The sequence below is a fragment of the Ips typographus genome, linkage group LG6 (genome assembly GCF_016097725.1).
Source record: "Ips typographus isolate SLU linkage group LG6, UJ_Ityp_2.0, whole genome shotgun sequence".
NCBI classification, from domain to species: domain Eukaryota; kingdom Metazoa; phylum Arthropoda; class Insecta; order Coleoptera; family Curculionidae; genus Ips; species Ips typographus.
The window spans coordinates 6299631-6326525 of record NC_138427.1 but is presented as its reverse complement, the minus strand read 5'-3'; the positions used below and the strand labels follow the sequence as shown (position 1 = coordinate 6326525).

The 26895-nt window shown below is 33.3% G+C and overlaps 3 protein-coding genes across 6 annotated transcripts; 2 read left to right on the top strand and 1 right to left on the bottom strand.

Moving 5' to 3' along the window:
- Nucleotides 1-431: 431 nt before the first annotated feature.
- Nucleotides 432-15434, bottom strand: LOC145731151 (uncharacterized). Its single transcript, XM_081982791.1, has 9 exons — nt 15213-15434; nt 14910-15080; nt 5841-6066; nt 5511-5786; nt 5254-5456; nt 3943-4116; nt 3221-3684; nt 2998-3163; nt 432-899 (listed from the first exon to the last, which is right to left on the bottom strand). The coding sequence occupies exons 2-9, from the start codon at nt 15055-15057 to the stop codon at nt 526-528; spliced, it is 2031 nt and encodes a 676-aa protein (XP_081838917.1). The 5' UTR covers nt 15058-15080; nt 15213-15434; the 3' UTR covers nt 432-525.
- Nucleotides 15435-15809: 375 nt separating this feature from the next.
- Nucleotides 15810-19158, top strand: Kr-h2 (transmembrane protein 33-containing Krueppel homolog 2). The gene is made up of 6 exons (XM_081982793.1): nt 15810-16040; nt 16122-16323; nt 16432-16613; nt 16815-16882; nt 17602-17735; nt 17794-19158. Exons 2-6 carry the CDS (start codon nt 16175-16177, stop codon nt 18029-18031), a joined length of 771 nt encoding a protein of 256 aa, XP_081838919.1. The 5' UTR covers nt 15810-16040; nt 16122-16174; the 3' UTR covers nt 18032-19158.
- A 1979-nt stretch (nt 19159-21137) lies between these two features.
- On the top strand, nt 21138-26856 carry LOC145730573 (uncharacterized). Of its 4 annotated transcripts, none has more exons than XM_081981842.1 (6): nt 21138-21291; nt 24075-24361; nt 24439-24653; nt 25069-25152; nt 26038-26288; nt 26349-26856. In XM_081981842.1, exons 2-6 carry the CDS (start codon nt 24079-24081, stop codon nt 26479-26481), a joined length of 966 nt encoding a protein of 321 aa, XP_081837968.1. In that variant the 5' UTR covers nt 21138-21291; nt 24075-24078; the 3' UTR covers nt 26482-26856. The 4 variants fall into 4 exon arrangements, with proteins under 4 accessions (XP_081837968.1, XP_081837969.1, XP_081837971.1 ...); XM_081981843.1 differs by having other exon boundaries at nt 21139-21291; nt 24075-24358; XM_081981845.1 differs by lacking the exon at nt 25069-25152 and having other exon boundaries at nt 21139-21291; nt 24075-24358.
- The last annotated feature ends 39 nt before the right edge of the window (nt 26857-26895 follow it).

The window sequence follows — 26895 nt, the reverse complement described above, 5'->3', positions numbered from 1 at the left end:
ATTCCTTGAGGGACAAACAGCCGACATAACATTCTATAATTTATAACTGCACGGAAAGCAGGCATAAAACTGCGATTTCCGATGAACTTACACAATTAATTAGAAACGTGAAAACAAAAAAGACAATTCACTCAAATTTGCACTTATTCATTCAATTCCAATGTGGTGTGTGTGACCAATTCATTTCAAATACCAGATCATCTCTGTAGAACACATTAAACAAGGATAAATATAGTTTTAATGATCTCCTCCAACGTTTTAAATTTTGAATTCCATGTCAACTTGAATGCGCCTAGCAAAGTATACTAAAATCTAAATAAAATGAAGATGACGTCACAAACTTTAAATATAAAATAATAAAAGCAATAAAATAGGTATAACAAAACCGATTTTTTGCTGAACTCGGTTGGATTTAATAACTATAGAAAAAACAAAGTGCAAACATGTTTATTATTAAAATACTCTAAACAATAACCATATATAAGGCGTTTAAATTTAAATAATCGTAAAAGATCTACGTAACCCCTATTGATTTCGAACTCCGCATATAGATAGACAAGTATGCTCACGTTTGAGCTTAATCACCGGCACAAAAGTATAAACCAAACGGCCGCATGTAACAAACCTTTCCACTATAGCAACCAGAGGGCTGACATCTTGGAATTTGAGTACCGAAAAAAATATTTTCAGATTAAAAACCGGAGCGGTAGTGTTGTCTAGGCCTTGCTGCAGCTTCTCCACACAGTAAGCCAGTGTTTCGGAAAAAGCTTCCTCACTAGTCGCATCTTCTGGTATCGGACTATCTAGACGGCACACTATAGCAGCCACGTTATTTTCGTAGTTTACTCGTCGATACAGCGAGATGGAGTATTGTCCCAGACACTTTCCTCTTTCCTCGTCTGTAATTCATTTTTATATTACATTTTTAATTCTATTTTTTTTAGAAATCTGTTAGTATTTAAAATTGTGCATACCTAGGTACGATCAGTAAGTATTAAAAATCGTAGACAGATTGTTGTATTATTTTATTACTGAATGAAAGCCAATCAAACATTTGTCATTTTGACAAATTCTGATATGTGTCCAGCTAGGCTGAATTGCACCAATGTATTTTTAAGCCTCTTTAGTTGTTTTTTTCCACGGTGCACATGAATTCTCACATTCAAACTCTACTTAATTTAAGCTTAAAAATACATTGGTGCAATCGGTCATCCATAAACTATCTGCATGCGTATTCTTGAAATGAGGATCATGGGAAGGTCTGTATAATGTGACAGGAACAGATTCTTCTCATCTCACATTCTATCAACACTTCTCTTCAGAATTCCGTTATCCGCTTTCAAGAATTAGGGCCCTGAAGTGCCAAACCAGACCTTAACAGCCATTTTCCAGTTTGTTTTATAATATTTTTTCTTTTAAATCAAAACTTCTACAGAGACATAATCTGAGGTCATCAGCAAATTAGATAAAGAAAAACGAGAGTTATTTGAGAAAAAAGTCTGCGTTATTAGCCTAATTAACACTAAAAGTCTTGCAGAAACACACATATCAAAACAAAATATGAATTAATTAAATGTTGCAAACATGCAAACCAGCAAGCATATAAATCATATTACGATTTATATTTCGATGGTTCCGACAGTACCAGAAAACATTGGTAACAGTTGGAAACGTTAAGTAAGTTCGGTTATTCCACTTTTCATCAATCAGACGATAGACGATAGTAGTTGTCAAATTTAAGCCTGTTTGATCTAGCGTGGAATAACCCACGTAACTTGTGTGTAATGTTTATTGTTCACATAAACAATTTTTGTTTGAAACCCATTGTTCTCACTGTGCTATAAATATTTTTTTTTGTTTATTTAAATAAAACTATGAAGAAACTTTTTTGGTATACCCTGTACTTATTATTAGTCCAATTTTCGTTGTGTGTAACGTTTTGCCAACCAAAGCAAATAATTATAACCAAATTTTCTTATTCAGTAATAACTTTGCTCGATTTTGTGGTAATAATTGCATTTGATATTCTTTTTAAAAACGATTGTGTAATTACTTTCAGTGCCGGTAAAGATTCAGATACGCGCATTATTGTCATGACATATTACAGTGACCAAGATCTCAAAATTTGTCAGTTACATGAAAGCAAAAAACTATAACAAATATCTCTTTAGACTAGAGAGATAAAAAATATCTCTCTATGGTTTTGGGAGGTTCCACATAAAAACAAGCAAATTACTCTGTGGACAACAATATAAGAATATCAAGAAAGTGAAAAAAGAACATAAAACTTATATACTACTAAACCAAAAAATGAAAATCCCTGTTAATTGTTTTTAAAAATTAATTACACGCATAATATTAGGTTTCTTCATAGTAAATCAAACAAATTACACTTTACAATACTTTTTTTGATTTTCAATTTACCCACTTGGAATAGTAAAATGGGACTTTACGTTTTTTCCAAAAGTCCGTCCGTTTTTTGGTCAAATTACTCATAACAATAGCTAAAGTCCGTTCCAGGGCTAGGGGCAGTGACGTAATAATTGTCGTTCCTTTTCTATTACATGTGAACTGAGCGAGATCAAAATTTGACGACAATGACGTATAATTACAAAATTTTGCGAGCAGAGCGTTTTTGACGTCACAATGACGTAACTATTACGTCATATGGAGCACATGGTTTTTGAGTTAAACAATTGAAAGACGTTTTGTGCAACTAACATTGCTGTCCTAACAAATAGAGGAAGTTTGTATATGTTTTTAAATATTATTCTTTATAATAATCACAAATAATGAATAAATTAGTGGTTTTCGTTTGTAATTGAAGAACAACAGTTACGTGAAAATTAAAGGCAACCTATTTTTTGCTTGAACTGTATAAATAACATTTTCCTGTTGGAATTTCTAGTACTTGAAGGCTGCTGAATATAAAAAAAAATTATAAAAAGCAAAAAAAATAAACTAAAAGAAATTAAACTGCTTTCAAGATCGACTTACATTCGAATTGATTGTTGTGCTTATGCGCCCATACATGCCATTCTATAAGTGCTCCCCGAGGAAGTCCTCCCACGACCACGTACTCCACGATGGCGTTGTTGGTTCGGCTCTCCCAGTGTTTCCTAGCCGGCTCTATGTAGGCGCCGCGGGTGACGTAACAGATGCCCTGAAAACCGCTTTGACAAAAGGCAACCCGGAGCGATTATGGCCGACCAGTTTCAACCTGCACAACATCGCGAACATTAACACCCGGATCGATGGCCTTAAGGATACGATCGATGTGCCGCACCACCAGTCTACTTTGCGCCTTGATACCGCCTGGAACCATTTCCATATTGCCAGGAACCAAGCCGATCTGTCCAGCCAAATATATGAAATCCGACACGTAAACGGCTTGACTGTACGGTCCGATGTTGCAGGGTGCCCAATGCGAAATGCTCTGCACGTGCATAGTGTGTCTCTGAGGAGCTCCTTCAACATTTTCGTTCAACGATTGTTTCCAGGATAAAGCCTCCAAAAGAACTGGAGAGCTTAAATTGACTTGCACGCACGCTCTTGATGGGGGATTTACTCTGGGAAAGTGTTCAATATAAACTTTGTTTAGATGTACAAACTGAGACATGTCACTTATGTACAATGTGACTGTACACAGGTTTTCTATTGAATGGTCGTTAGATTCCAGGATCGCTGTAAAAAGAATAGTATAATCGGCTTAGGTAATAGGGAGATGAGGAGGTTAACAGAATCACCCAATTAACTGTGGTGCGACGTTTCGGGATCAAATTGTCACTTTTTCAAGCACTCAGCTGTTGTAATCACAAAACGTCTCACCACAGTTAATTGGATGTTTCTGTTCACCTCCTCATTCCACGATAACCTAAGCCGTTTCAGTGTAGAAGAACAAAGGTAAATCCTCAATAATTATTTAGAATAATGCATACCTACACTTTAGTTTACTTATAGCTTCCTCTAAGGCACTCCCAGGATCAGTACTCTCTCCTTGAACACTTCCTACCCATAACCAGTTGCCTTTAGTACAAACACCATAGTTTTCTTTTTGTATCACTTGGGTATGAGGACAATTAATGAGATCTTCTTCTTCTTCAATTGTCTCGCCATCTACATATTAAATCAAACCAAAGTGGAATGCCAAATCATTTTATTAAACTTAATAAAGTTCAATTACTTTCTTATGTTTTAAAAGTTAAATTAAATCGTTCACCTAGGCTAATTTGTGATTTGACTGTGACAGATCATGTGCACAATGTCACAGTCAAATTAACACCTAGCCTAGGGTACCCTTAAATATATCGGTGTAATCGACTCGTAAACCTTCCTAGCATTGTTTCAAATTGCCAGGCCTCTAGAACCATTTTGAAAGTGTCAAAACAACCTCCAAATGCTACTGACTGCTAATGCTACCTTCTAGAAAAGTGAAAGAGGGTTCTAAAGCGTTTTAAACCTTCCTAAAATTGTTTTAAATTGTCAGAGGCCTCTAAAAATATTTTAAAAGTGTCAGAGACCTCTAAAAGCTACTGAGAACTTTCTTAAAAGTGCCAGAGCACTCTATACAATATGTATATGCACCCTTAACAAATGCCAAAATCTTCTACAAGTGTCTTACACCTTTTCGGAAATGTTTCTAAGTGCCAGAGGGCTCTAGGACCATTTTGAAAGTTCCATAGACCTCTAAATGCTGTTGAAAACGTTTTAAAAAGTGCTAGAGACCTCTACAAGTCATCTAAACAATTTAAGCCGTTTATATTTTAACAAATTCAGTCAAATTGGTGTACGACAGTCAAAACAAAGAACAGGTGCTTTTTCATTGCAGTTTGAATATGTTGAAAGGGGTAATAATGCAAACTGTTAATTGCAGTTACTCAATATACATTTAAAGTTAATAAAATTAAGTTTTAGTTTATTGTAAATTTTGAGTAGAATAATGTATAATTGTTTAACTGCAATTTTTAAAGGGTAGATAAGTAGATCAACCATTCAAGCTCCAGAAATCATTTTCCATGTGAATCTTCCATATAATTCAATAATCTTTTGAGCCTTCTTTTTGCTGATCAAAATAAGATAATCATATCACAGAAACTTGAATGAAAATCAAACAATGACTGCATTCATAAGGCAAAATAAATTTGCTAATACCTATAACAACTCATCTAGAAATAACTGTTATGAATAACAAATGCAGCAAGTGAAGTAACAAAAACAAAAATCACACAAAAGTAAAAAACAAAATCAACATACCTGCTTCATCATTAGTGAGAATCAACTCATCGCTGGCCTCATCCTCACTAACATAACCGAAACTATCTTTCAAAGGTAAACCATCCAAACGAGCTTGCAAATCCAAGGCAGGCAATTTAAACTCCAGTGCTAATGAATTGAACTTTAGAAAGCCAACCGGAGCCACCGGATCAACTTGATGCATTACTACTACAGAATCTTCACTGAAACTTTCAACTTATACTCTGAATTATACATCTTGTCCTTATCAGTCTTACACCACAATTCTGCATTTAAACAAAGGACAATCTAGAGTTAAAGTCTCATACTCTCCACCTTCTCCGCAAACATTTAGGCCGTACTTTTCGTGCATCCCCAACAAATGGGGTTGAAGAAGACTCAAACTGCGTCCCAAATGTTTTTTTGGATCCAGCCCCAAGCTGGCTACTTTAATCAGCACGGCATCCACCTCACACTTTAGCATTTCGTCGAGAAGGTCGTGCTGATTTCGCTGCCATAAGTAGGCCAAAGGCGTCAAGTTCAGTCTTATGCAGCTGAAAATTGTTTAAAAATTAAATATAAAACATCAATTAGCTGACGAAACTTACACGTTTTCCACTCGAACTCTTTGATAGTCACTTAATATAGCGCCAACGGATACTGCTTCGAATTGGATGTGCTGCTTTATCTCTTTTAAAAGGGAGTAAAGATCTTCTACCTCATCATTTTCGGAAGGATCGTAAGTCTTTCCCCTTTCTAGTGATACTCCTAAAGTTTCTTTTTTGAAAACTGGCAAGTCAATGGCTTGTGCTATCAAATCTATAGCTTCATGTCCTAAGTGAACAAGTAAATTATTACTCCTTAGGTTTTATTTATATGTAGTTATTAGTATATGATTTGATATACAGCTAGATAAGAAACAGCTTAAAATGTTTGTTTTTTTTTTCTAATCCCTAATTTGTAAAACTTGTTCAGGTTAATAAAACGTTGCTTATTAAACTAGACCTCCGTGCTGCACAACTGTTCAAAATGTCTTTATTCAGAAAATTTTAAAAGCCTGTAACTTTGTTTCCCTCATTAATAACTTCTTCAAAAAACTTTGAAAATAGCCAATATATTTAAAATCCTACTAATTCCTAGTACTTATTTAACAAAAAAACAAAAATATGTCTAATTAAATAGTTATTGCACTGAAAATTAAAAACATTGTTGCCAAATAGAATTTAGCTTCTGAAATATCAATGGAAACCCTTCACAGAGCCGTAATAGGCAGTGACCCGGAATTACAATACCCAAATGTTTGAGTTGGTTAAATGAAATTGGCCATGCAAACAAGGAGGCCTAAATGTCATAAAAATTTATTTTATAAGCTGGTAATAGTTACATTTTGCCAGTTAAGTCAATACAAAGTTTCTTAAACAAATTTTACTATTGGAAAATTGATTGACTTAAAAACTGTAAATTTGACATCAAAATTCTGAAAAATTACTTTTCAAACTAGTGGAGTAGAAGATGACATAACTGCCAATGATCATGGTTTGCACTATAGATATAAAAGTGATTAATGTCACTTAAGATAGGTCACCATGGCACTAGATGAGGTTAAAATATCCAGTTACTTAGATTATAATTTACATATAGGAATGTTACCTGTGGATAATGTTCTTGTATACTACCACACTTTAAGTATGTAATATTTTTGGTACTTTTTTTAACCATTCCTAATATTAAGGAGCTCTAAAGGTAATGGTGTGAATGGTGAAATCTAAGTGCAACAACTGAGAAAGCTTGACATACTGTCATAATGGCTAAAACTCATAGGTATGTAACCACCATTTTCCAAAAGACAGTAATTTGGTTCAATTTTCTAGAAGTACTGCTTTTTGGCTAAGCAGGGCAGCATACTATATTCAATCTGTCAAAATGTCAATTTAAAGCACAACTTGGGCTTGAAATATTGTCACGTTTAAATTGAAAAGCCCTTTTGGCCCAACAAGTTAAACGAGACGTGCGTTTATTACTTTAATAAACGCCTTTACCGAGATCTTGTTTCAGAGGTAGAATCAAACCACTTGGTAGAAAAATATAATTTAATAACTAAATAATAGTTAAAACTAATTGACAAAATGGTTGGTTTATCAACTTGGTGAATCGGAATAAAACCTTCAACATAATTCCCAAAGTAACACTTTAAACAATACCTTTTACATGCACAAAATATTACAATAACAAATCTGTACTTACATTTGTAAAACAATTATGAGGGCAGCTTCGTGGAGGGTTTGGCACTTGCGGTTTATTATAGTTTAAGAGATGGTTTACTATTTAATTAATTTGTAAACCCAGTGCGGGTTGCAGAATTCAGGACGACTACATTCTGTGGCGTGAGCGGAGTCTCCTGGCTAGGTACTGCCTTCTCCGACGTGGTGCACAGCAAAACTGGATTGATTGGAATGAACTGATTGAACTGAACTGAACTGAACTGAACTGAACCCCTCTCTAGGGTGCAACCTCTTTTTTATAGCATTCCAGACACTGATTCCACCAATCAAAACTCCCAGACCTGGCCTCGTCTAGCCGACAACTCGTGACGACCTTCGACCATCGGTACTTGGAAAACATTCCACATTATTTCGCAATTCAGCAAATGCATCCTAATTGCAGTTGCACTCCGACCGCATTCCACAATTTTAATGTTTCCGCTCAAGTAATATAAACATTTTTTAATGTTTCCGTTCAAGTAATAAATTTGATTTATTATCCTTCGTGACATTTGCCCCTCCTCCATGAAACTGGCCCTCCAGTTTAAACTAAGAGAGGTAACTCCTACATTTGACAATGCTAATTATTAATCTAGTTATCGCTAGCCTTATATAAAATTCATCTTATTATAATATTATTAGAAAAATGGAGTAAGAGAAAATTTTGATTTTAATTTTAATTTTCTTTTTCATATATTTTCTAAAAAGCTTACTTTCTCCATTTTCCGTCATCGCTTCGTCGTACCTTAAAATTATAGTAATCCTAATCATTAAACTAACCCTTAAATTAACATAACACATTTGAAATCTTGGGGAGCGCTTAACTACGCACCATATACTTCAATATACGCAGTTTTGATTTTGCGATTTGTATTGCGCCATTGTTCGCACAAAAATGTTTGTCACAATCATAAATTGCCCTGTCCATGACTTTGTCCCTCATTGGTCACCAAATAGTACAGTAGTTGAAGTCTAGCAATGTCAATTTCATAGTCCTTCCTGCTTAAGTTTCATTAACATCACGTGGTTGACGTTGGTGATAAGGTTAAGTGTCATCTTTATTGGTCTTCCAATACTGGCTTTGCACAGCGTCACTTAGTACATTGGCTCCTTATGGCTCCCTCAAGTGCATGGTTTTTTTACATATAATGAAAACAAGAACAAAGGTTAATATGTGTTCATTAAGGCCTAATATACTTATATTAAAATTCTAATTTGCATGCAATCTTGCGTATTACTTTATAAAGTTAATTGACATGTAAAAATAATCGGGAATCCGGTCCTGAAACTAAAAAGTTTGAACTCCGTAAATATAAACGACTCGCTCTAGACGCTCTAGTTTTCATGTTATGGAAAGTAGAACGTATTTGTCTGTTTCAAAAAATACAGAAACATTAACCGTTTCTAATTAACTTCAAATCCTTTTGGAGAAGATTTTTTTATCAAAAATTGGATGTAATGTCCTCAATCAAATGCTTTTCCCTCATTGATTTCTGTAAAAATAAAAATATGTTATTAGTATGCAAACGCAAGTATTAAATGATTAACTTAAATCATTTCTGGCTTGGTTTATTTTTAATAAAAAATAAACTCTGATTATTGCATTACCACAAATTTGCATTGTCCGTCTTAGTTTCACTTTGTCTTACTAAGCGGAATCAAGGCTAAAGTTTATCATCATTCGGATTATCAGCCGGACGATAAGCAGCGATGTTCGCTTTTGCTTTAGTCCAAGAGCTGATGTATTTTTGTGTGTAACTTTTTATTTCGTGTGGTATAATTCAAAATATACCATGTATCTGTCTTACTATTCTCCAAATAGTATAAAAACCAGCATAGGTAATAAGTAGTCTGTTGACATTTTGACCGTGCAATCCAGTCTTTATTTGTCAATGTTCAATAAGTATTTAGCCCAGCTTTGTTTCATAAAGTCTTCAATCAATCGATTTACTCATACAATGAAAAATCACGATATAAAATTCAAGTGTACACTTCTTCACTTTTATAATAACAATGGCAATTTTTCTTAATAATTATTCTCATATGCAAAAAATTTGCATGTCAAAATGAAATTACAATGATATTTATCCATACGCAGTTTTTGTGAACGTTCGTACCGCGATGACTTAAATAACAAAGTGATCACCATCTGCCTGCGGCATAAGAAAAGAATTATCTAATCAAAAAAAACAAAATATATCCTACTGTAGGATAATTCATTTAAGCAAATAAAAATTAAAAATTTTTATAACTTAATTATGAGCATTTTGACTTTATCGGGCTTGTAACTTGTAACTTTGAATTATTCAGCAGTTCAATATTTGTTTCAAAAAGTAGTCGTAGTCAGTCTGCTAGAAATTTGTACAACTTATTGTACATCGTAATGAGACGATCCTATAAACGGAATTAAGGTAAACGATTAAAGCAACTAATACGCAAACTTCCAGGATAACGTATAACCGGTTGCTGTCAGGAATAGGAATCTCCGTTGCCTGAAAATATTGACAAATTTGCTACTTTATATGGACCTTTTTATATCCGAGTTTAAAGAAGTCTAGTATCGATTTGCTTCAAAGACCCAATTTTCAAAACCTAATAAACGTTTGTATAAGGTTTCATCATTCAATTATTTCAGCCTGCTATTAGTTTTCGCATTCAAAAATGCTTTTGGTTTGTTCTTTGAGAAAAAATCATGCACCGCCCTAACATTGAAAACAGCAAACAGTATTGCTGTGTGGCACTAAAACAAATATCTCTCAACATATACAGACCTTTCTGTATCAGAAACTTCTCAACTGAGAAGGGAAAAATCAGAAACAACTACTTTGAGAGCTAATACTCCTACCAACATTGAATTATACTGTTTTTCCTGTTGAATTCTTGAGTATTTAAATTACTCCTTTATAAAAGATACCAATATTTTTTCATTGGCAATCCAGTAATTATTTTATTTAATCATGAATCTTGAGCTGGACATCTTCGTACAGATGCACCAAAAATAGTTCAACTGCATGTAAGTTGAAACTTTAGTACTCATAAAACTCATTACAACGGGTCGGTTAAAGAAACAAACTCAATGTGCCACTTACATAATAAGGTATTACGCTCAGCTAGCGTTTTTCACCTCAATTAAATAGCAGGTTAAAATTATTTAACAGGTTGAAATTCAGCAGAAATAAAGTAAAAATAAAATCACATTATTATGATGTGTGGGTCCTATCGTCTCATTCGAGTAGTATGTGTGTTGAATGTTTTAAATATCACCTCAGAAATACTTTATTACAAATGTATCATGGTACATTCGTATTCAAAAAAATAACTTGGGTCACTTTTTAAATCAGTTGTCATTTTTTTCCATAGTAAAATCAAGTTTAATTATTATTAGCCAATGCTACATTTCGACTTGTTATTCCATGTAGGTAAATTATCATGTGCATTTAGAAAAAAAAAACATTAAAATTCATCAATCAGCAGTTTTCTTATCGACACCTTCGCGGCGATGCGACGAGACGAGTGCAATAAAGCAAGTCGGTCACACCGGCACGCGGCGTCAAATACAACTAATTAGTCTGCTTTACTTTATTTTCCACTAATGTCGCGATTTTTGTAAGCAACCAAATAATAACCTTCGATTTTTTATGTACTCTTAGTTTTGAACGGTGGAAACATATGGAAATCCTCTTTAAACTCTGCACTATGCTTTTATTTAAAACAGGTACCTACACATAATAAGTAAACCTTATATTAAAATTATTTGTCGACAAATAGAAGTTTCATTTAGCGCATCGGCACATTTTTTGTCGTTATCGGGAATGCTTGACATCGACATCGAAATAACACAATCCGCTTTTATTTTTAACTTCCCATTTAGAAGACATCTAAAAATTAATTTAATAGCATGCTGCAGTATGTAAAATTAAATTTTTTCTCCAAACTATTTGATTTTTTTTTTTTATTTATTTTTTTTATTTTTTTTTTTAGCTTAAATTTTATACAAACTTTTACTAAATAGAAATGCTAAAAGCACCCATTTTGCTTTGAATATTGTAATCCACAAAATTCGTATACTGGGAATGTTACATTTTTTAATTCGACTTGGTCAGCTGTGTCTCTATTTTGGTGTGAAGTTTTATGAGTTGATTTAAACATCGCAACGTTTCTTCGATAATCAATATTATCGATTTCATTTATGTTACTTGTCTGTAAATTAACATGTAACATTTTCGATTGAACAGGAAAATCGGACTGAAACTTATTAGCAGTTTTTGATTTGCGTTTTTCTGAAATGCATAACATTGAATCCTTTGTCGTATTTGTATTGATTGATTCATTAACGTCGAATTTACCTATAACAGAATGCTTTAAAATAGGAACGGTTCTAAATCCCTTATTGACAATTTTAATGTATAAATTGTGCCCATTTTGCAAAAATGGTGTATCTACACACAGATTTCTTGGACATAAATAACTGTCTCTTTTAATAAAAATGCATTTCGTTAAATCAGGTACATTATTCGCTGTTTTCAATCTTAACGTTATTTGCGTATTTGGTTTTACAATATACTTTCGAGCAACTTTTAATTTTATTACAGGTTTTACTGTGTTTTTGACGTCAGAAATTTCTACACCCATTAGATACTCTTTCTGAACTTGGTTTTTAGATGTAACATCTAAATCAGGTCGATTGAGATTAACTCTTACTTTATCGTTGTTGTTTGTTGAAAAACTCAAAATATTTTTATTGTAATCAATCATTGCGTTAAAATTTGATAAAAAATTATGTCCCAAAATTAGAGGTTTAGAAAGATTTTTCACTACTAATGCTTCAATATCCAACTTTATGTTGTTAATTTTTAGAGTTACTTTCGAAGTACCAACTGGGTTAAAAGTATAACCTCCTACCGAAGTTAATTGGATTTTCTCTGATGATAAAGACATGTTAGTTATAAGATTTAAATCAATTAAGTTTGGTTCACATCCTGTGTCTAAAATTACATCAAACAAATTGTCTTCGTTATTTATTGAAGCTTTGATTGACAATAAATTGCTATCTTTACTGTTTGTCGAGTTTAGAGCAACTTCATCGACACTTAACATTGAGTTTTCACATTTACTAGGATTCTGATGTGTAGAAACATTCTTATTTTGTCCAAAATTGTAAAACTTGTTGCTACCTCGATTAAAATTTTTACATTTTGATGAATAATTATTTCTGGTATTACTATTTCTTATACCTCGATTTTGATCAAGCCTAGAATAATTTTGCTTTTCTCGTGACACATTTTGATAGTAGAAATCATTTTTCTTTAACTTGGTCCCTTTGTAATTATTATTTTCACAATAATTGTTGGACTGAAATTCACAATTTTGAGAATACTTATTTGGCCAAGTACGATTAGTACTGTATTTGTCAAATTTGTTTTTCAACCGATCATTACGAGACCGAAAATTCATTCCGTCCGAAATGTAAAATTTACTTTGCCGATTCATTTGATTAAAGAATACACGCTCTTTAATATCACTTATTTTCAAGACTAGTTGGTTTAAATCACTCAAATTTTTATTATTAGAGCTTAGCAAATAATACATTTTAAAACACGACGGATTTAAACCGTTTTCAAAATAATCTCTAAAAGTTTCAAAAGACATGTCTGGGTTAATTTCATTTGCCAAAGAACGTAAGTCATAATAATAAGTTTTAATGTCTTCATTGTCCCGATGTTTACGCGTGTTTAATCTAAATTTCAGTTTACGAAATGGCTGGTCACCTGCGAATTCTTTTAGAAAATCTGTTCGAATTATTGCCCAAGTATTCAAAACATTTTTTGGATCATTTACATATTTTTGATACCAAACTTGTGCTGGTCCGTCCAAATAATTATTAAAATATGAAATCTTTAAAGAATAAGTCCAGTTGTTTAATCTTGCGGACTTTTCATATTTATTTAAAAATGTAATGGGGCAATCACTTGATGGATTAAACGTAGGTGGACACGTAAATTTAGGGATGGCCGGGGCTTTTTGTTCGGCCAGTGCTGTACGTAAAGTTATATTAGCCATTAATTTCTTGACTTTTTAACATAAGACACAATCGTTTCAGTAATACTGACTTGCTTTTAACAATTTAGCAAACAAATATTCAAAATGACAATGTAGGAAAAAATTAATTATGCAAAAAGAAAAATATATTTTTGTTTTAAAGAGGTAATTTTCATTCACGATAAGAAAAATCAAAAATATTTTTTCTGGTTTAAAAATTCACTTTTTTTTTTTTAGCAGTGTTTTTCATCTACTTGAAACAATTCTACCAAATGTCATTCTGACACAAAATCGGCATCTCCACCAAATGTCATTCTGACACAAGGCCGGCGCCTCCACCAAATGTCACGTTTAAATTGAAAAGCCCTTTTGGCCCAACAAGTTAAACGAGACGTGCGTTTATTACTTTAATAAACGCCTTTACCGAGATCTTGTTTCAGAGGTAGAATCAAACCACTTGGTAGAAAAATATAATTTAATAACTAAATAATAGTTAAAACTAATTGACAAAATGGTTGGTTTATCAACTTGGTGAATCGGAATAAAACCTTCAACATAATTCCCAAAGTAACACTTTAAACAATACCTTTTACATGCACAAAATATTACAATAACAAATCTGTACTTACATTTGTAAAACAATTATGAGGGCAGCTTCGTGGAGGGTTTGGCACTTGCGGTTTATTATAGTTTAAGAGATGGTTTACTATTTAATTAATTTGTAAACCCAGTGCGGGTTGCAGAATTCAGGACGACTACATTCTGTGGCGTGAGCGGAGTCTCCTGGCTAGGTACTGCCTTCTCCGACGTGGTGCACAGCAAAACTGGATTGATTGGAATGAACTGATTGAACTGAACTGAACTGAACTGAACTGAACCCCTCTCTAGGGTGCAACCTCTTTTTTATAGCATTCCAGACACTGATTCCACCAATCAAAACTCCCAGACCTGGCCTCGTCTAGCCGACAACTCGTGACGACCTTCGACCATCGGTACTTGGAAAACATTCCACATTATTTCGCAATTCAGCAAATGCATCCTAATTGCAGTTGCACTCCGACCGCATTCCACAATTTTAATGTTTCCGCTCAAGTAATATAAACATTTTTTAATGTTTCCGTTCAAGTAATAAATTTGATTTATTATCCTTCGTGACAATATATTAAAAACTATTAACGTAGAAAAAACACAAGCAAACAATTACTTATTTTTATTGTATGCAAAACTTTGTTAATTCTCTATACTCAATAATACTATTAAATTTAAATTTAACATTTAATAACATTGGTTAAAGACAGTTTTCCATTAACAAACTGTATCATTACCCAACTCAGCCAAATACCAGCAGAAAGTTGTTGTTAAAAACCTTTGACTTACCTACACTTTGGTACATGTAACTATCTATCTCAGTTTTACTGTGAGGTACCAAATTGGCTAAGGCAACTATGCTATGACCATCAGCAATGCACTGCATCATGTTGAATGTGCTATCTTTGCCTCCACTAACTAATGCCACTACTCGCATCTTGGAACTAATAAGTGTGGTATCTAAATGGTAAAATTTTGTTTTTACAAAAAATATAAAAATAAATTTAATGAGTATTCTAAGCTACGTTTAAAGATCTAAAATAGAGGCTGTAAAATGGTAGAATGATAGTGATGAAGGTATAATATACTAACCTGCTGGAAGAAAACCTTTAAACCAAAAGATAACCAAACCAAATGCGCACTGCGCTTTGCTTATCTACGCGTTTTTAAAAATATGGTAAACAATGCCAAAATTTCATATTTTTCACATAATATCTTTCTTTATTTTCGATTTAAAATTAAACTTTAACATTGGACTGGGAGTTTTTATCACTCTTATCTCACTATAAATAAATTCAAAATGTCATTAAATCTTTCAAGGTCATCGTACGACCAAAGGACTGTCATGATCAGCTGATTAATATGCCTGGAGGACAAACATACCAAATGAATCAGTTTGTATTGCAGCGCATTTATGACAGAAAAAAATAATATAATACAAAATACAAGGAATAGAGAATTAAGTATTAAATTATCATCTTATAAACAACACCAGAACGCTTTCTTATCTGACCTGACTGAGGGTCATATTAATAATCATTTCTTGAAACTTCTGCTTAGTTTATTTATAATCACCTTCCTCTTATACACAGGGTATGTGAATCATTTGACATAGTGTCTCACGTCCTCTTGCCACATGCAAGCTGTCACAGAGCATGTCATCTGATCTGATCTGTCAAATTAATTATTAACATATTAATCCTACTCCCCTTCCCTTTTATTTACTTTCTACATGCCTTACCCAGTTTACCGTGCTATGTGCTATTAAATAGACAATTTCCATTACATGCTTTTTTTCGAATGTACCTGAATTTTTTGGACTCGAAAATTTTTAAATAAACACCAAAATTGGTATATTACTGGCCAAGTGAGGTTAGAGTAAGACTTCTGTGGGTTTGATCCCGTTTTTCAGCATTACAAGTAAGACAACTTTTTGATGATGTATTGAATTATGATATCTACATGTATTTAATTACCCTAAAAACCTCGTTTTTTCCACAGGAACTACTACTTTTAGCTTATAACAAAAACTGAATTTAAAGTAAAAAATTAACATGAGTGACTCCACTAGTGCACCTCCACGTCCAGGGGGCCTGGAGGCTCTTAAGACTCATGTAATAGCAAATAAAATTGACTGTGGAATGTGGGCTATTCGAGTTTTAGCAATTATATTTGCTATAGGATATTTCATACCAATTTTTATGTAAGTTTTTTAAAATATTTTATAAGTGTATTTGTAAGTTGTTGTTAGGAAAGTCATTCTTAATTACATACATAATGAATGGGTCTAATAAATTATTGGTTGTTTCAGAGACTCTCAAAGTGCTTATTATAAAGTTCTACTAGCAAATGCAGCTGTCAGTGCCTTGAGGTTACATCAACATTTAGGAAGAGTTCAGCTTTCCAGACAATTTCTAGCTGAGTTGCTCATGGAAGACAGTGGTCACTATTTGTTTTATTCACTGATCTTCATTTATGTAGCTCCAGCTACTTGTATCCTTTCACATGATTAAAGACCTTTAGTTGGTTAAAAAATGTGCAGTTTGTACTTGAGACTGCTAATTATTTTAAAAACATGCATTTCACATGTGAATAAAATTAGTTAATTATGTGATTTAAGTAAAAATCATCATTTAAAATCACACTTTTATGTTTTTTATCAATTTTGCATATTTCCTTGACAAAAATTACTAGTGGTTTTATTACCGGTGGTGCTGTTCTGTATTCTCCATGCATCCAGTTATTCCTTGACTTTATTGGATGTAAGTATTTCAAGTAATTATTTATAATTTTTTTATTTTCAGTAAAATTACTGCAATATTTTAGTGTTAAATTTACATTCTATTAAAAGGTTAAATAAAATTAATTAGTCTACCTGTTGTTGGGGAGCAAATTGCTGGTATTTAATTATTATTAACATTCAGTAGAAGCCAAAGTGTAAAGTTCTTGCCCTTGATTCTTACTAATTGTCCAGATCTTACTTATTCACTGCAGTTAATTGATTAAATTTCAATCTATACTGTGATCTACAAAATGATATTTATTGTTTCGTTTATTAACCAATAACTGTGCTTCAATATTGTATATCTGTTACAATAAGCACAAGTAGTACAGTGTTGCCAGTTTCAGATAAATACTAAAAAAAACAAAAATACTTTAACTGGGAACATGAGAATCACAAAATTTGTAGCTGTACATTTTTTAGGATTTCAATATTTTTGATCAACCTTTTCTATACCCTGTACATACTACACTGTTACTTGGACACTCCATACAGAGTACAAAAATAGTAAATTTGCCTCATTTAAACCTCATTTAAACTTGCTGGGCTATAAGAGTAAAATTTACAAATTATTTTATTTTTACCAATCCTGTAACAAAGTACAAAACGATTTCATAACTCTGTGAAGAAACTTTTACACTTTATGAGTTTTTGCAGCGCCAGAAATTCACTCTAAAATTTAATAATTAATTTTTGCAGACTATTGGCCAAAACTCATGGTGGGGTTGCAGATTACTCATTTTAGTGGTGGAACATTTGTATCTAAACATTCTGAGATTCATCTCCCTTTCCGAGATCATTCTGATGCCGTTCACGGTCATTTTGGTGCTTTTGTGAGTGACTTACAGTGTAAACTGTAAGTTAAAGTTTATAAAATATTTGAAATTTCAGCGGTAAAGCGGGCATTCTCACTCCTATGCTATACTACAAATTCCTGGTGCAAAGGTACGCGTCCAGACGAAACCCGTACACGAGAAACATGTTCCGGGAATTGAGACTGTTTTTCGAAAGTTTGGCTAATAAGCCTAACGTGCCCCAATTTGCTAAAGTTTTTATCGCCAGGTCGATTGCTTTAGTGTCCAAGCTTGGTCCGGAAATAGTGGCACAAAGCCCACCACCCCAACAATAAAAAGAGGGTTGATGCGTTTATTTTTTTTTTAAGTCACCTGTTATATTATTGGACCAATGTTGAGTTTTTTTTATTTATGATTCACGTTTTTTGAGTTGTTCCACTAACTTTATATTACATATACATTTCCAATGATTATTCTGGCTCACATTATTGATTAAAGGGATTTTTTCCAATATTAAAAAATGTTATTTGATAATTTTAGTTTTAAGTAAAGCGGCCAGTATTTTTACTGGTGTTTTTTTGTGTAAACATATTGATTTAGGTGATGGAAAGCACTTTTGTTTACAGTTAACAAGTTTACCATATCAAAAAACTAAAATAAATATAATAAAATATAATAAATTAACATAAAGTCTGTCAATGATAAGTTTGCAGTGACGTTTTTGGTTTGGTAATGTCCGTTTCCCCAACATTGACTAAGTTGAGCAGGACAGCTTAGATAGTTTTAATTATTTTGCCTCTAATGTGTCACATTCAAACTTAAAATCGACTTGGAAATGTCGGGAAAACAGGCATTAGAAAATTAAATTTGACGTCACCGAAACCTTATCTTTGTTGGGTAATATCTGCTCTGTTTTTTAAGACACTATAGTTTCCCACCTGAGTTGAAATATAGGGTGATCACAATGAAAGTCATTTGATTGATATACTACTAGAAAAAAACATTCTGAACCTTATTACGCTGCCAAATGTTGAGAACTTTCTTATGTATAGTTTTTCATATAAAGATTGATGTGTTTCATCGTGAGACACCCTGTATATCTAATCTAAAGCGACCAGTTTACATTAATAAAAGAAAACCTTGCGATTCCTACATCAAAAATATGAAACATTGAAGAGTCATGTTGTAACACTATTTGGAGTGTATTTCAATTCAGCTTATTGAATTGACTAAGATACTCATCAAGAATATCACTCAATTAGCAAACGGGTTTTCTGCTATAGGTAAATAATAAAATTATGAACTGATGTAATTATTAAGGTTGAAACATTTTGTTGTAACTATCACGCCAACAGAGTGGTCAAATACAATTTTCAAATCAAATGAAAAAATTAATTAAAAATATTCTCACTTTGTGGTGGTTGGATGTTGTTTTCGTAATATAGATATTTAATCTAGTAAAGCATTTTTAATACATTTTCCCTCAATCCTCAATAACAATTTCGTTTATTATTTTTACTAAAGTGTTCCATTAGCGATCTTCTTTTATGAGGACGTTTATTTGCCGCCATGTTTTATGAAAAAAACATTGTTCGACTGGTAAAAGTGAAAGTAGAGTCTCCGTAAACAGTAAATCGATTAGGTACTGCTTTAAAGAAAATCGTCTCAATCACTCGGATTCTTACACATTCTCTGCATGTGTGTTGTATTCAAAGACATAAGAGTTATTTTCGATAATAAAAAACACTACGTTAGTATATTAAAACTAACGTTGTTGTAAAAAAATGTATCATAATCTTCCTAATATTCAGGTTGGAAAAAATTATGAAGTTGTGAAAAAGTTTAAAAAACATCTCGAAAAGTAAAATTAGTAATTATTATTTTACAACAAATAACAGCATTAACTTAGGATTCCGTTGAAAAGCCAAATAACGATTAATGTCCAAAAAATGCTTTTCAAGAAAAAATCCCATGAATTTATTGTAAAACCCTATTCTGAAAACTTTGAAAATTTGAACGACAAAATATGTTTTTGTAAATTGGAAGTTTATTATATCAATAAAAAGAGTTGTTAAGCAACATAGCCTCCAAATTCCTTGTTGGATGAAGTAATACAGTTATCCGGGTCTTTCTGACTACAAAATGTATACAGTTTCTTTAAGTCTTCGAATATAGCAGCTGAATTCTGAACTTTTTTTACATTTTTTTTTCTCCGCTGTAGTCATAGTATAAACTCTTCACCAGTCATCAGCCCTCCACCACTGTAAACCAGTTGGTTTCTACGAATCTCTTATGAGTCCTATCTTTACGGCTTAAGGGCACGAGCAGCCTCCAAGAGGGCACGAGTGCTTTAGTGGATGAGCGGTACCATGTGGTGTCATAGCAGTGCCCGCAAGACAACCCATCAGCTGCCACCAGTGTGTAAAAAAGGGTACTCTAAACGGGTTCTAGAATGCACAACAACTCTGGAATAGCCTGGAAGCGCTGACCCAGAAGAAGAACAATGTCTTGTGTGGGTTTGGTAAATATGAGACAGAACAGAAAGGCCCTGCCAAAAAAAAACAAAGTGCCTACTGACTACTCTGACCAGCTACTACCAACTGAGACGACATCAATACTTGATAGTATTTTCGAAGATCCTATACTTGGCGGAAAACAGTTGGCAATACATGTCTTAATAAGGTGTCCAGTATCCTCTCCCCGTGTACGGACGATATTCCTGGGACAGTTTGTAATGACGCCCTAGAGACCACTATACATATAAGGATTTATTCACACAGGATTTTAAGACGCTATACATTTTAGTGGGCTGTCCCCCCAGCTTAAAGAACTAACAAATTTCAATTGTTGCTTTTAGTAACATACATAGTTGTATACCTTATATTTTGACTACTACGGTTGCTTATTTTGTAATTTTTTTATTTTCCACACATTGCATACACTTTTCCATTTTTCAGTTCATTTAAACGTATTGAATTGACCAAAACGGTTTGGGAGATTTTATGAATTTATTGAAAATCTTTGCGTTTTGATGTTCCGTTCTAGAACTGTGGAATTTGGTCGGGTCAAGAAAACTAATATAATTATAAGCAAATCTTCACGGAAGAAACCTGTTACTTTATGATCTGGCGTCGCACACATTCTCACTTGGGTGTGGTACTGTTATCAACATCAAAATATTACGAAGTACTGTTATGGCATCTTTTTTAGATTAATATGTGATATACTGTTGGAACTTTCATATATTCACATTATATGCTAAGTTTATAAGATTTTCTCCCTATTTTCTGTAATTAGTCAAGTGCAACGCCCGTTTTCCCCCGGGTAAAAAAAAATTTAAAAAATGAATTAAAAATCGAAACTGATGATGATGACAGCTTTCGGGCAATTTGGCGACGCCAATGATTGCGGTCTAAATAGTTGCGGCAGTTTAAAAACGTCTTCTACCGATTCTGTTAGCCGACGAAGGTAAGTGGGTCATCGTATATAAAGTGAAGTTCAAGGTACTTGAAGAAGCATTTGCGCTTGTAGGTCTTCGCGTGTCAGTTCGTTCATACCGTGCGTTTCCGATAGTGATCAATCAAAACTAAATCAGGTAAGTGGGTAGGCCCACAGAGTACAATACAGGCCCTAATGCACCTGCTAATATTTTCATATTTTTTTTTTATAAAAATTGTTATAACGCATTTTAACTAATTTGATGTGAACGAATAAGTGTATTTTTTAGTAAATAAAAGGGGAGGTGCAGCCAAAAATCATTCCTCCCAAATTCCTAAAAAAAAAATAGCAATTTTTTGAACCGAGAATCAGTTGAAAATACCATTCTTGAACATAACAGTATAAGTGAAAACAACCAATGCTACGTCAATAAGCGAATATAACGGGTTTAAATTTCACTGTGTTTATACACGTCCCATATTCTCTTAATGTAAAAGTTTCATCGAACAATTATTCGTATCCGATATGTGCCGCCTCTGTAGCCGGAACTATCGCTATACAGAGTGTAAAAACCACGTAACCAAATCGTTTGGTTAATTATTGTATAGTGTCTAGTTAATAACCGTAGATATTGCAGTTATATTATTTTATAATTACCACACAAAGCCAGTAAAAAAAGACTTAAATCACATACAGGGTGGCAAATCTTTTTTTATGATAACTTTCAAATCATTTTTGTTACATCTTGTGTTACACTTAATTTGAAAATAACCGTGGAAAAGCTGCGATCTTGGACTTGTTTGTCAAGAATATTCGCTGCTATTAGTACAAGATCAAATATTCTAATAAAACCAAATACAGAGTGATATTTAGTATTTTCTATTTTTTTTTTCGTCCACTACTTGCAAACTGACATGATAATGCACCACTCTGGTTTACCAAAAATTTTAATTATACACTATTGAGTACCACAGATTTTACCTTATTGACATAATTCCAAATGGAAATGACAAATTAACAAAACTTTAACACATTGTACATTGAGTATAGTGACACTACGTTATGAGACACCCTGTATAGCTAGTCGACTGCAATGCACTTCTTAATTAAATCTCCATTTATCACAACTTTCAGTTAGTTGCATACTTTGTTGTGCTCTATATCATATCACACAATTAAGAAGCGTTAAACGTTTTACTTCATTTTTAATATGTTTTTGAAGGTCTTGTATATGCTATAAAAATGTTACGCCGTTGTTTTAAGTATCAGTAAACGTTCAACATTTGAACTTAAACACCTTAAAAGTGCCTTAAAACATAAAACATGGTTTTTGGGGGCTAACTAACTAAAAGGTAGTAGCTTAATAATACAAGGTGGTCAACCAGGGCTGTACCGACCAGTAATGGCAATAGTATAAAAATAACAAAAATCTGAAAGTTAATTTAAGTTGAAACGTCGGCAAAACTGTAAAGTGATGTGATTTCCGGGCCTAAACCTAATTATCCCTATCGACTTTGTATGATAAGGGCGCTCTAAGCATATTAATTAAGTAAAAGTTCTTTCTTTAGCTTGCTTTTTTATTCTGTAAGTCCCTATTTCTGTTGAAGAAGTTACACAATAACCGTACTAAAAAATTTTAAGTTATTAAGATAGTTATTTTGAAATTACACTTTTTGTACAGGGTGGTTTTATTTTCTTGTTGTTATTCAGCAATTAAGAAATTTGAAAATCGAAATACGAACAGAATGCGGCGCTTTCAAAAAAATGCATCTATAAAACAAGACATTTAATAACACTTTTGACGAAGATTTTAACTCAACCAGTTTCCAGGTACAGGTTCATAATAATTATAACGTTCGCAATAACACGTTATTAAAGATGACCTAAAAAACCCAGTGACCCAGTTTACTAATCAAATATAGTGGTTTTTTTTTATTGTATACAAGGGACAAGACTCCTGAATTCCCTAATGAAAACTCCAATTAACACGAAACTTTATTATTGTTTTCCATAAAGCAAATAGAGACTATAGGGTTGCATATTCAAACCCAACAATATAATGACATATCTAAAGGAAGAAAAATAGATCACTAGGTCTTCTGTAACTGTGCCTTAACATTCGAGATTTTCAGATATAATTAACGTTAATTAGTGTAACGGTGAGCAAATATTGAGATTGTTCGTGTCGTATTTGCGTTTAAAATCGAGGCTTCCGTGTGTTTACATTATAATGGTTGGGTTTGTTGTTAGTTTTCACCTGGATTTTCCTCAGCCCATTTTTGAGATGTTAATTTACTGCCACTGAAAAAGTACAGTTTGTTCTAATAGTATCATTTATTGCAACAATAACTATCAAAGACTGCCTTGGTTCTGCTTTCTTAATTCAAAAACAATATAATAATTCGGTATTGTTGAAAACCTGCTATTGTTAACGACACGCTATTGTTTTAGGTTAAATGTAATCACATATAAATTTTCCGAGATGACACAGTTACAACACGAAATTTGTTTATATAATCATAATTATTAAAAATTTTGTATAGCAGTTCTACAGACAATCATGATAAATTATTTATTTAAATTTTATTTTAATTTGACTACCTTAGATTAAGGAAGCTCAAAAGTAAAAAATTAGCTATTAATATCAAATAATTTTTTCTTAAATCTGGATTTACAGTTTCAAAGTCTCTTCAGCTAAGTATTCTTTAAACATCAATCATTTTAATATTCAAAGTAAACCTGGCAATTCCATTAGTATTATACAGAGTAACTCATAATTCAGGGCATTAATTTTAAGACCGTTGTTCATTTTAACTCATGACTTAAATGTAACGTTTACTTAACAGAAATATGTGGCTCTTAAGGATAGTAAACTTAAGTCCTTATTTGTACCTGCAACTAATTTGTATTTTTTACACTAATAAAATTTCTCTTCTTTAGAGTCATGAATTCAAAGATAGCAGGATATAATATGCTTTTTCTGCTGGTAAGTGGTGCCCTCATAAGCACCATGGCTTACCCCAACAGTCAACCACCTCCTGGGTATAAAGGCGTCCACAGTGCAGTGCAACCATCCATAAACCAATCGAGGGGAGAGCGAAAATTTGCGGAAAAACCCAACGCGATCAAAAAGGTAGCTTTGGATGATTTGGACGACGTCCAAAGCAATGACATTTCCCAATCTGGATCAGCAGGAGGTGGATTTTCGTGGTCAAATTTACTAGGTAGTCGTTTTTATTTTGATTGCTTATTCTAGAGCCTTGATGGTAGTAGACTTGTCTTTCAATGGCCCAATTTTCTTCAGGTATGATCATGCAGATGATCTTCAATCCAGGTGGAGGCACTGCCACTGGTCCTAATAAGTCTGAGGGACTAGATGAAGGTCCTGTAGCAGCTGCTTCACCTTGGGCCAACCTACTTTCCGTTGGTCTGAAAATCCTTACTGCGATTTTGGGCGGTGGCGCTGCAGCCCAGAGCGATGGTATCGATAAAGTTGATAACGGTGGATCTCCTTTGCAGGTTGGTATAGTTATTAGTCTAGGTATACGTGTTCAGACTGAATTATGTAAATTGAAGCAACGACGAGTATGTGTACATTAACGGTTCTGCTTTTATAGGTAATAACGGAACCGTAGGATGACGTTTGACATGTTGTCGCTTTTCTTTGATTTGCTGTAGGAATTAATAACAATTTATATAGTTAAAACTGCATGAAATCGAGGTTTGACTGAAGTAGAGTACCTATTTTTTTTTGTGTACATATATGAACTGAAAACTCCTATTTTACCATAAACAATTTACATTAAGACTCACAGGTAAATCGTAAAACTCCTACAGACTGAAGATCACCCGATTTCCTTCTTTTATATTTTCTACAAAAGTCTTACACAAAAGGTGGTCATGTAGTTAGTTTGGCTTCTTGTATATTGCACAGGGAGTTCTGGCCGCTGTAGTATCGTCTGTTATGGGAGCCAGGGATCCTCAACAAGTCAATATGATGGCAAAACAAGCTGGAGAGGTATGTAAATATTGATAAAAAGCACTTTCATAGTGGTTTATCCCATGCATGTGTGTATATAAGCTTTATGTGAAATTCACCACATTTGTACATAGCGAGGCAACATGCAGTTACAAACAAGTAGTTTTGCTTCTTCTCAAAATTTGGCCTGGTCTGGAAGAGCCAACCCATCTATTTTGCAGATTGCTTAGACTACCGAGTTAGTAGTAGTTCGATTTTAGAACTTGATAGTTAGTTAATCCCACTGACATCTCAACCTCTCTTGTACTTTTCTGATTTCTTAGACCGTTAATTATATTAGTTTCCAACAGTTATAGTATGTAGTGTATTAGTTTTCATACAGTTATATATTGCGGGTCAAATTTTGTGTCGAAAATACTGATTCAGCTTTTCTACGGTCTAAAACCCTTGAGCTAGTTTGCCAAGTACTACTAATTACGGATACAGCCTTTTCCTCCAAGAGCCAATGAATTTCTTGATTCAGATCAGAAAAGACATATCATAATCTGAAAACTATCAGCTGAGAAAAAATCTCGATTCTGCGTTATCGAAACGGAGACCTCCAAGAGGACAAAGTATCTGGAAGGAGTGACCTTTACTCCAAAAGATAGTTGACAAATCCATTTCAGAAAAATCCTGGACTTCTATGAGCGTCTGTGACTCCTGGAAAGGCAATATAAAATTGATAAAACCGACCCAAGGTGACAGCAATAAGCACTTAATTACTTGATATTCAAGTCGTCTAATTTGTTTACATGTAAATCACCTAATCAGCACAAGTAATAACATGACAACTTACTGGTTTCTGATAGTAATAACAACCAATGCACAGGACCAAACCGAACTTTCCCCAACACTTACAAACGATTTAACTATCTATTCTAGTTCATCAACATCATCGTCAACCTTCTGGACGCCCTTAAAACCTCTTTCTCCCATCGATCAATCGCTGCCAGAACCATTGGCAGGAAAGATTCCATCAGCGATGCCGCTCTTGCCGGTTTGACCATGGCAAAAGGATACGTCAGATCTCTTGGCACGAATGAGGGTTCTTGCATGGCCAAATACATTTGCCAAGCTAACAACGAGTGTTCCAGAGACATTGGTCCAAGTTCTTTGTTCTGCAATATTGGAAGGTACCTTTCCGTCACTATTAACTGACCGTTCAATGATTTAAGTAATTAATTCATTTACAGCTACGCAGCTAGCTTCGTCCTCGATAAATCAGCTACAAAAACCACTTTCGATTTGTTGTACGAAGCTGGAAGACGGGGTCGGTCCGGTGATAACTGTGAGATGGGTTACTTAGAGTGTAATGAGGTGTATTAATTTTAATATTGTTTTCTAATTTAACTTCTGATTTAACCAATGAAAATCGGATACAAAACCCACATGTAATAGTTTCGATCGACTGGAAATTGTTTTTAAGACCAATGTTACTACTTTTAATTATTTATTATTTTGTTGTGCCGCAACGTGTGAATGGTGCCTGAAAATATAGTAAGTTATAGCGAGTGATTGAGTGAGACTGTTCATTGATTTTAAAAATTATTATTAGCGTAGGTTTAATAATTATTATTATTTATATTCCGGTGGTACTTACAGATAAAATATTTATACCGCTACGATGCGAATTGTAATAATAATAATAAAAACGCAATTTAATTGTTTGTTGTTAATATAAATAAGGTATTTCATTGTAAAGGTAGTGTATTATTGCTTGAACTACCAAATAAAAGACAG

Excerpts from the sequence above, each read along its gene's own strand:
- LOC145730573 (XM_081981842.1), top strand. The coding sequence starts at position 24,079 with ATGAATTCAAAGATAGCAGGATATAATATGCTTTTTCTGCTGGTAAGT. Across the intron at positions 24,654-25,068 it reads ACGGTGGATCTCCTTTGCAG|GGAGTTCTGGCCGCTGTAGT; the intron begins GTTGGTATAGTT and ends TATATTGCACAG. Across the intron at positions 25,153-26,037 it reads TGGCAAAACAAGCTGGAGAG|TTCATCAACATCATCGTCAA; the intron begins GTATGTAAATAT and ends TATCTATTCTAG.
- Kr-h2 (XM_081982793.1), top strand. The coding sequence starts at position 16,175 with ATGAGTGACTCCACTAGTGCACCTCCACGTCCAGGGGGCCTGGAGGCT. Across the intron at positions 16,614-16,814 it reads TTATGTAGCTCCAGCTACTT|TGGTTTTATTACCGGTGGTG; the intron begins GTATCCTTTCAC and ends AAAAATTACTAG. Across the intron at positions 16,883-17,601 it reads ATTCCTTGACTTTATTGGAT|ACTATTGGCCAAAACTCATG; the intron begins GTAAGTATTTCA and ends TAATTTTTGCAG.
- LOC145731151 (XM_081982791.1), bottom strand. The coding sequence starts at position 15,057 with ATGCGAGTAGTGGCATTAGTTAGTGGAGGCAAAGATAGCACATTCAAC. Across the intron at positions 3,164-3,220 it reads ATGTTCGCGATGTTGTGCAG|GGCATCTGTTACGTCACCCG; the intron begins GTTGAAACTGGT and ends AGCGGTTTTCAG. Across the intron at positions 900-2,997 it reads GCACAACAATCAATTCGAAT|ACGAGGAAAGAGGAAAGTGT; the intron begins GTAAGTCGATCT and ends AATGAATTACAG.